The sequence below is a fragment of the Cryptomeria japonica genome, chromosome 1 (assembly GCF_030272615.1).
Source record: "Cryptomeria japonica chromosome 1, Sugi_1.0, whole genome shotgun sequence".
Taxonomy (NCBI): domain Eukaryota; kingdom Viridiplantae; phylum Streptophyta; class Pinopsida; order Cupressales; family Cupressaceae; genus Cryptomeria; species Cryptomeria japonica.
In genome coordinates, this window is record NC_081405.1 from 145,180,369 (window position 1) to 145,189,796 (window position 9,428).

Here is a 9,428-nt window from a genome sequence, read left to right on the forward strand (position 1 = left end):
TCATTGTTCTTATACTCTTTACTCCGACCACACCTTATTGTGACGTCGTTTGTTTATGCTACTTAATCTTTTAGAACTTTGAAGCAGCCATTTATGACAACATCTTTGTATTCTTCAACTTCTATTAAAAAAACAAACAAAATATTTTATTGCCTATCTTTTGACCAAACTAGAGTGAAACCTCAATTATGAAGCATAAGATCAAAAATCAACTCTTATATCTTGATAAGAGACTGTAAATCCACATTTAACAAGTTTGATTTGCAATTCAACTGTACTTTTTTAGATAGAAAGTGATGGAAGTTTGATCTACTCGACTCACAAGTCGCCACGGAAACCCCGTCAACACGGTCTTTGACTATGCAATCGCCTCAAGTTACGCAAATTTGCTGTAAGATATAGAGTACGACTGGACTTGTGAAGATCTTAATTGTTTGCTCTATAATTGTCGTGACTTAGCACATGCCAAGAAGATTCAGACGTTATTGAGAAGCACTTATGTTTCTTTTGTTGGGGCTTTCCATTGCATTTCCCTCAACATCGCATTATATGTGCTTGATATTTTAATGAATTGTTGTCTGTAAGAGTTCTGTGGCGACCAAATGGAGAAGTTTGGATGGGTAATACTCGCTTTGTTCTTTTCCTCTGCCGCAGCTCAAACAGGTATGGTAGTTATTTGGTTTAAAAAAGCAACAAAATATAGCTGGGCCCAAATAAAATAACATTTAGATTTCTTGGAGATATACTCTGTAAAGACTCTGTTGTTTTTCAGTGTAATTTCCTTCATCAGGGCATGAAGTGTCATTCATGATTTATTCTGAATATGGACTCCTGTGAAATTCTGAATAAACCAAATCTGTACAACGTTTTTTTGAGAAATTTTCTTTACCAGAATCATTGAATTGGGTTTTTAACTGATCTGAGATGAACAGTCTTAAGGCCAAAATACTCTTGGAAGAATTAAAATGTATATATTTTAGATTTGTTTTTGATTTTTCATCTATTTGTATATATATGGGAACCAGTATTTTCGTATCATGGATGATGTTCTATCAGAAGTATTCTCTACAATTGAATTTTGATATTAATATCAAAATCTATTACACCGAGTCCAACCTCCTTCTTACCAATATCATATCTTTAATTTTCATATTGTCCTTACAGTATATGTTTACCATTGTTCTTATTGCTGTCGAGTCTTAAAAGAAAACACTTAACTGCTTTGAATGTCTTAAGTAAAGACTTATTGAGGTAGATTATTCCAGACTGAAAATTATAAAATAAAATGGAGACCTTTTTCATTCTTATGATGATAGGCTTTCTGAATCTTGATTGTGGTGCCACGCAAAATTACACTGATAATGAGACAAGCATGAACTGGATTATTGACTCCAATGAATACATAACTGTTGGTGAAAAGGCAAATGTAAACAACTCAAGGGTTTACTTGCAGTCTCTACGTTACTTTCCAAAGGCTGATAAATCTTGCTATAGCTTGTCTGTGGATCCTGAAACACCTTATTTGATAAGGCTGTGGTTTCACTTTGGTAATTACAATGGAAAAAAAAATCCTCCAAGCTTCAATGTCTCTGTGGAGACGCAGGGTATGCTCTATAGACAGATGGAGACTATTGCAGTTGCAGGAACCCAAAATTGGGATACTGAAAAGATTTTGACTACTGGTTCCAATAACAGACTATATATTTGCTTTATTCGTACAGTGGATGGTAGTGATAATGATCCTTTTGTATCTGCAATTCAATTAGTGAAGCTTTCTAGTGGCATGTATGCACTCCAAGGCAAGAGACTGATGCTGAATACTGTATCAAGATATGATTTGGGTGGGAAATCTCTTATCAGGTATGTTTTCTTTACAGAAATTTCCTTGTGTACATTTGTGCAATATAATTAAGCCAATGAAAAGCAGCACTCTTTGTTTTAAAGTTATACAATCAATCAAGGCTTTTAAAGTCCAACAAACTCTTGCATCTTGAAGATATGTACCAGGGGATTTTGAGAAGCACTCCTTACCTCATAGCTACAATAAGTTCAACTTACACCATTGGAGATTCCCATGGATATGGTCCAATATAAAATATATCCACAGCCAAATATTCTAACTGGAACTGCCATGTCAGCATAGAGTTAGGAATACCACATAGCAATATACATTTGGCTTCCATTATCCCCTGATATTCTTAGACATTTTTAATAAAATCTTCAGATTTCCGAGTTGAACATCCTGATATTCTTAGACTTTGTTAGTTTACTTTCTAATTTTTGAGTGACAAATTCCTTGGATGCATTACTCTGGCATGACTGAGGGGTGTCTCTTTTATCGAATTCGCATAAGTTTTTAGTTCTACCTCACTTGTAGCCTTGTAGGCGTCTCATACCAGAAAATTGGTTCTTGTATTTAACCTGATTTAAACACTCAATGTTTGTACAGATAGTCTTTAACATTTTTCTGAGAAATTACTTCGTTTGATTGAGATATAAATACAAATTATGTTATAACCAGGTACCCTACTGACGAGTACGATCGCTTCTGGCAAATCGACAGTAAAGGCGATATATATAACAGCAGTCTTGTTGTGAATAGCAGCACTACAGCAGCGATTTCTAGTGACAATAGTAGCAGCAACAAGCCTCCTAATGAGGTCATGCAAACAGCAATAGTTGCAAAAGCAAATGTCAGTCAGTTGCTTCTAAATGTGACAGAAGTAAAGCAAAAGACATTAATTGCACTGTATTTTGGAGAGATTGAAGCAGTGAACACCTCTCGATCAAGGATTTTTAATGTTACAATAAATGGCATTGCCATTGCCACTGTAAATTTCTCTATGGATAGTTACATCATTGAGAGAGAGGTTAGTTTGCCAAGTACACAAGCAAGAGAAGTAATAATAGCTCTTAGTGCAATAAAAGGGCAGGGGAATTCCAGCCGTGGGCCTCTCATAAATGCTCTGGAGCGTTATAGCATTATTGACACAGAACCTGAAACTTTTGCAGATGACGGTAAGACAATTATATCTATAGCTGGCATAGATTAACGAGACATGAATCTCTCACATTATATTGATAGACCACAAAATTACAAAGTTCTGGTTCTTGTTTATAGATTGTGGAAAACTAATATTTCAAAGTATCATCCCCAATGTATAGTGCTTTCAAGGTGCTCGTCACAGTTTTTCCTTTTGATAAAAATGTTCGCAATAATTATTGACTTTGGAACCCTGAAATCTCTAATTTCCTTACGTTGTCAACTTCAGCTAGCGCACTTCAGAGTATGAAAACTGAATTTGGTATAAGCGACTGGATATCTGATCCTTGCTTTGGTATTGAGTGGGATGGAATCAAATGTAGCAAGGATAATTCAGTTCGAATCTTAGAAATGTAATTTCAATAACTCTCCAAGTTTAAGCTGTATTACGGTTTTACAAGTGAATAGTTATACCAAGAACTGACAATTATTTGCTTTTGTATACTACTAGTGATTTGTCTGGAAAGAATCTATCAGGGTCCTTAAAATATGTGTGCAGTTTAACCAGACTGGAGATACTGTAAGATCATGCTAGAAACATAACCTTCGTTTTCTAAATTACTTCCCTCTCTTACCAGTGTTTTTTTTGCTACCAAATAACAATGTTTTATTATTTATTTCTCAGACGTCTCCAGGACAACAGTTTGAGTGGTCCCATACCATCCTGTCTCTCAACATTCCGTTACTTAAAAGAGCTGTAAGTTTCTCTTCCTATATATGTGCTTGACATGAAAAGAATATGTCTCGAGTGGAAAGATATTTTGTATTGAAGCCTGCCCCTTTTATCTTTTTGACAGCAACATACAGAACAACAATTTCAGTGGAGAAATTCCAAAAGGACTTTTGAATCGTAATTTGGTTTTCAGGTAATATGCTCTACTCTTAGTAATCTATTCGTCAGAATTTTCTATTGCAAAGTTCAAGGAATACATTTTGATTAACAGTAAACCAAGGTGCGAGTATCAAGGGTCCTTCAAATTTCTTTTCTTGCTGCGACTGAAAATACTTCACAATGTGCCCGCAATTTTTTTTAAAATTTTTTCTAAAGCCTGCATCGAAATCAATCAGGACGGAATTTCTCAGAAAATGTTCAATCCAAACATTCTGTCACCTGGAAAACAAAACTTGCTAAAACGAAATTAGGGGGTGCTCTGGCTTTTACGGCAAAAACTCGTTTTATTCTTGGTTTCATGCCCATGACAATATACAGAATTTGTAGGAAAAAGGGTTTGGTGAGTATTTAGGACTCTTTTGTAGCAAAGTGGTTAAATGGTGATCTGCCTCAAAACAAATAGTTTGGAGCAGCAATGCTAGTAATCGAAAAAAAGAAATGAAGTTAAGAAACACAATATTGTTAGTGCAATATTGTTCTACAGAATGTCTGACAAAATGTGCTTTGTCATTGTTGTCTCGTTTCTTTCAGTTGCAGTACTCCTTGAATTCTGTCCTGATGTCCTTAACAAATCAGTTACCAAAAATTGGACTGAATTCTTATACTATTTTACTTGACAATTAAAAGAGAATGATATTATGATGTTGCATTGTAGTTTCTGGTTTTGACTGGTTTTCACAATTCTCTTTTCTCGTCTCACTATCCGATGAAGGATCATGGTTTGATCGGAACATCAAGAAAAAAAGAGTCAAAATCAGAAACTACAATGCACATTAGTACAGACTGTGAAAACCATATGTCTATTATGATGGTTAATTTATTAAATTTACCATATTAACTCTCGGCTCTGGTGTTACTTGATTCACCAAGTTATCAAACTTCAATTTAGACTTTTTTTTTTTTTTTGGTTATATTAGGATTGATACGGCCCGCCTGACACACGACACCATCTTGATTAACCCATCGGGGGATCTCGTACCTTTATCTAGCATAATTTGCCTTAGGGTTATGTAAGGGTTTCTGATCCAAAGGGCTTATTAACAAGCTTAAGACTTATCAATGGGGTCTTGTTGCCTTCTATAGCACAACTCTGATGAAGCTAATGTAGTCTATGCTATTTCATCCCTTTTATCTGTGGTCATTCTAGGACAATAGAGAATTTAAAGAATTTAAAGTTCATTCAGGCAGCCTTATATATTGACAAATATAATGTTTTCTGAATTTTTTTGGTATTTGAGTGTCTTTTTATGTTTTTTTTGTTCTGATGATAGATCATAGAATTTGATCCAAAACATTGATACCAAAAATCCACACAATTAAATCTAAAACTTTCAAAAAAAACATAAAATTATAAACACAAAACTTAAGATGCCATTCAATCACCATTACGTCAACCAGAACTAACCAGAACTACTCCTGATTCATAATGCACAGGTTTAGGTATCATCAGAAATCTCTTGTATGAGTAACTTGCTTGAAGGCCAAACCAAAGCGTCGGTTTTACTGTTCCACTGGACTACCCCAACAATGGGTATCTAGTTTCATAGGGGGTATTGGTGAAGCGCATGACTATTATTAAAATTTCACAGCTAGATACTAAGGGTATTGATGAGGCACATGACTATATTAAAGATTGAACTATCTAAGTTCCTAGCCATTCCTGATAATTCTGTGTCATCCACTTCTCAACCAACTCGACACTTAACATTGTTTCCCCTCTTTGAAGCTTAACACATTGGTCTCAACTTTTAGACTAAAATTTAGACTCACATACACAGGCTGAAAGGGCTGCAACTATTCCATTGGGCCCAAGCGCAAGTGATTAGGGAAATCCAGCTCCAATTCCACCCTGCTACAATGGTGGCATCATCCACTGACAACTAAGATGACTATAATTTAACTACAACCAAGATGATCACCTGGCCTCTAATCTGGCATGGAGCTCTGCTCTTCAATTAGTGGTGGCTACAACCTATCCCACTTGGTGGTGGCTTTGACCTGTTTCACTAAAGCCATCTAAATCCGTCCATCTATGACCAAGGCGTTGGAATTACATAATTTCATATGTAATGGTAAAGGCTAAAAACGAGTACTCATTGGGTGGCAGCAACAACTAGACCTACTAAGGTGTTAAAGCTGATTGATAACCATGAATCCTTAATTAACATAACGTCTTTAGGACTTTTTGCCCATCACTTTTAGCAAATTGGAAAACTTGGCAGGAACCCTAACATTATTTTCCTTGAACCTTCTGTTCTTTTCAATAAGAGATTTTTAAGAAAATAACACAAAAGTGAAACTAATAAACTTTAACAGAGAAATTCTGTTCCCTAACAGCTTTGACCTGCCAGTAGGCCAAGGTACATGGAAATTCTACGGTTCACAATAATCTTCTCCAAAACTCAGCATTACATGTTACGGATGGAAATTTTAAACCTATCCAAAACTACCCTTGAGGCGGTCTGCAATAAATTCTGCCTTCTTAAGGGGCAGCCAGAAACTGGCTTTCGAAATACCAGCCTGCTCAACATTTGAGGAAGACTCCTTTTGGTTTTTTAAAATCATTCTGATTGCAATGTGCATTGTGCATACCCACCTTCATGAGAACGGTTCTTGCACAGGTTGTGACCATACATCAATTCAATTAGGTTGTAATCATAAAACAATTGAAAAGTGAAAGGAGTTAATAATGATTTGCAGGTCCTCTGGGAATCCATATCTTGTCCAGCCCAAACGTAAAAACAAAGGGGTGATGATTGGATCAATCATTGGCGGCATCCTTGTTGCTCTATTAGTCTTGATATCAATGCTCGCCTGTTGTAGAAGATATAACGGAAAACTAGGTGAGGTGTTCAATTTCACCTTGATCCTCTATATACTTGAATGTTCAATTGAAAATAAATGTTGCTCAAAGATGCCTCTAGTTTTTCATTTTTTGGCTTTGGGTTTTTCTGATTGGAATTTGGAAGCCAGATGCCAATGCAAATTCATCGGCCAAGGCAACAAACCCTGCAAGGTCTCGATCATTTAGCATGGCAGAGCTGAGGATAGCAACACAGAATTTCAGCCAAGCCATTGGACAAGGGGGTTTTGGCAGCGTCTTCTATGGTAAGTTACCGGATGGAAACGAAATCGCAGTGAAAGTACTATCCGCTACATCGAAGCAAGGACCAGGAGAGTTCAAAAATGAGGTACTACATATAAATACCTCAAATTTGTTTTTTATTAAAGTTGGAAACATTTATATGTAATGCTTAAAAATTATGTTGTTTTTCCATCAAGTAGGTTGATCTTCTCTCTATATTGAATCACAAGAACTTGGTACGTTTGCTTGGCTACTGCGACTCCTCAAAAAAGCTTATGCTTGTTTATGAGTACATGGGTGGAAGATCACTCACAGATCACCTCCATGGTAGGTTAACTTTCAAGATGAAGTGTTCAACATATGGAAGAGACATGAACTAAATCATATGGGTCTCAATTTAATTTTTGGACAGGTCCTTTGGCAAGCCAATGTATCCTAGATTGGAAAGCTAGGATTCGAGTAGCCCTAGATGCAGCAGAAGGTACTTCATTTCTACCTTGTTTAAGCAGAATTCATAAAAAGCTTTTCTCTTTTCTTCTTTCGAAACCCCCCTCATCTGAATGTGATTTATTTCAAGGATTGGAATACCTGCATTGGAGGGCCACACCAAAAATCATTCATAGAGATGTGAAGAGTTCAAACATTCTCCTGGACGTGAATATGAGGGCCAAAGTTGCAGATTTTGGGCTTTCAAAAATTCTTCAAGATGATGCAATCTCTCATGTGACTACTACAGTTAAAGGAACAATGGGATACATGGATCCAGAGTAGAGATTTTTATGCCCTTCAAATTTATTTAGTTTTAGGTTGCAATTCAGTTTGAAACTTTGAATTGATACAGAGGCTGCTACTCAGAGATAATAGTAATTTGTGTTATTGATTGAAGGTATTATGGTACCAGCAAGTTGACAGAGCGAAGTGATGTGTATAGCTTTGGAGTGGTCGTGTTAGAGATGATCTGCGGGAGAAAACCAATTGAAAATGCAGATTGTGAAGAAGAAATCAACCTTGTGAATTGGGTATGATTTAATTTTGATTACCATCTTTAACAATTTGGAATTTTATATTTAGAAAGACTGATAAACAATATGTTCATGATAGGTAATGCTCCATGCAGAGGCAGACCAAGCCTCTTCTCGCCGCCTCACAGACATCATAGATAAGAGGTTGTCTTTGAGTGAAAATGAGATGGAATGTTTCAATTATGTTGTTGATCTGGCAATTCAATGTGTGGATAGAGAAGGATCCAGGAGACCCACCATGAGTGAGGTTGTGGAAGGGCTCAAAGCGGCTAAGCTTTATGTCGAGCCTAAAGTCAACACAAATGCTGAAAATACCATGCATGTCTTGTCTCCAGAGGAATATAGTAGAGCTGATTACAGTAGCAGCCTGCTGCATGTTGGCAGATGACAAATTTTTATTTTAACTATTCATGAGGTTTCCCAATGATTCTATGAATATATAGTTTGTTGTTGGGGAAATTCAATAGTTCTAATTTGTGCTCTACGATTTGTTTGTGTTTTTAAATGTTTATTTTCACAAGCTTAACAAAGTTAAGCACTTGTGACATGTTTGAACTGTAATGTTTTTATTTATTGGTTCTAGTGAATTCTTTAGGCTGATTTAATTAGGATGAAGGCAAGTTCTTGCTTAATTATGTCATTAAACAAAAAAAGTTGTAAAATTGAATCAATATTATGATTTTTGGAGATCCATTTCTTAGAGTAGTTTGATATTTTATTGATTTTTATTCTTATTTTCAAGAAATATCTTAACAAGTTATTTGGACAAAAAAATTTGTTTTTTACCATAACCTGCAAACTATTGCAAATTCTATTATAATTTTTTAAGGTCTTGAATAATATATCCAAGAAAGTGACAATAAATTTTTAGCTTGTTATAATAATTTTTAAGCACATTATTGTGATTTTTTCTTTAATTTATTCTATAGATTGTAATTTTAAGATTTTTTTACATTTTAAGAAAGTTGGTGGAAAATTCAGTAGAGTTAATTATCTTTTACTTTCTAATCAGAGTTAAAAAATATTCTATAATTAATTGGTCAAATTTTGGTTAAAGGAATGATATTAAATACAATTATAGTTCATGTTTTAAATTTTAAAGGTTACAACTCACACGAGATACTTCCCTTCCCAACCTAATAAATTTGGGCTCAAAAAATGGACACATCTAAAGCCATGACATCTTTTAGATTGGAGAAATTTTTTACAAGTATTGATTCTAATGATTCTCTTTATCATCCATCACTTAAAGTTTAAAGAAAAACTATACTAGGATGTGAAATGTTGGTACTTTTTTTAAGAATAATTTGTTTGACCCCTTTTGAAATGAGCACATGAGTGGGAGTAATTGTGTAGACCCTACCAGGCACATCCTTCTTCTCATGT

At 35.2% G+C, this 9,428-nt stretch overlaps 1 protein-coding gene across 2 annotated transcripts; it reads left to right on the forward strand.

Annotated features, from left to right (window-relative positions):
- Window positions 1-338: 338 nt before the first annotated feature.
- On the forward strand, window positions 339-8,731 carry LOC131027439 (probable LRR receptor-like serine/threonine-protein kinase At1g67720). Of its 2 annotated transcripts, XM_057957502.2 has the most exons (14): window positions 340-663; window positions 1,317-1,860; window positions 2,522-3,018; window positions 3,273-3,396; window positions 3,495-3,563; window positions 3,669-3,740; window positions 3,841-3,909; window positions 6,636-6,778; window positions 6,909-7,126; window positions 7,221-7,347; window positions 7,433-7,501; window positions 7,598-7,787; window positions 7,907-8,039; window positions 8,122-8,731. In XM_057957502.2, the coding sequence occupies exons 1-14, from the start codon at window positions 603-605 to the stop codon at window positions 8,428-8,430; spliced, it is 2,625 nt and encodes an 874-aa protein (XP_057813485.2). In that variant the 5' UTR covers window positions 340-602; the 3' UTR covers window positions 8,431-8,731. The 2 variants fall into 2 exon arrangements, with proteins under 2 accessions (XP_057813495.2, XP_057813485.2); XM_057957512.2 differs by lacking the exon at window positions 3,495-3,563 and having other exon boundaries at window positions 339-663.
- The last annotated feature ends 697 nt before the right edge of the window (window positions 8,732-9,428 follow it).

Coding starts and splice junctions, on each gene's coding strand:
- LOC131027439 (XM_057957502.2), top strand. CDS start 603: ATGGAGAAGTTTGGATGGGTAATACTCGCTTTGTTCTTTTCCTCTGCC. Junction 7,127..7,220: donor CAGGAGAGTTCAAAAATGAG/GTACTACATATA, acceptor TCCATCAAGTAG/GTTGATCTTCTCTCTATATT. Junction 8,040..8,121: donor AAATCAACCTTGTGAATTGG/GTATGATTTAAT, acceptor TGTTCATGATAG/GTAATGCTCCATGCAGAGGC.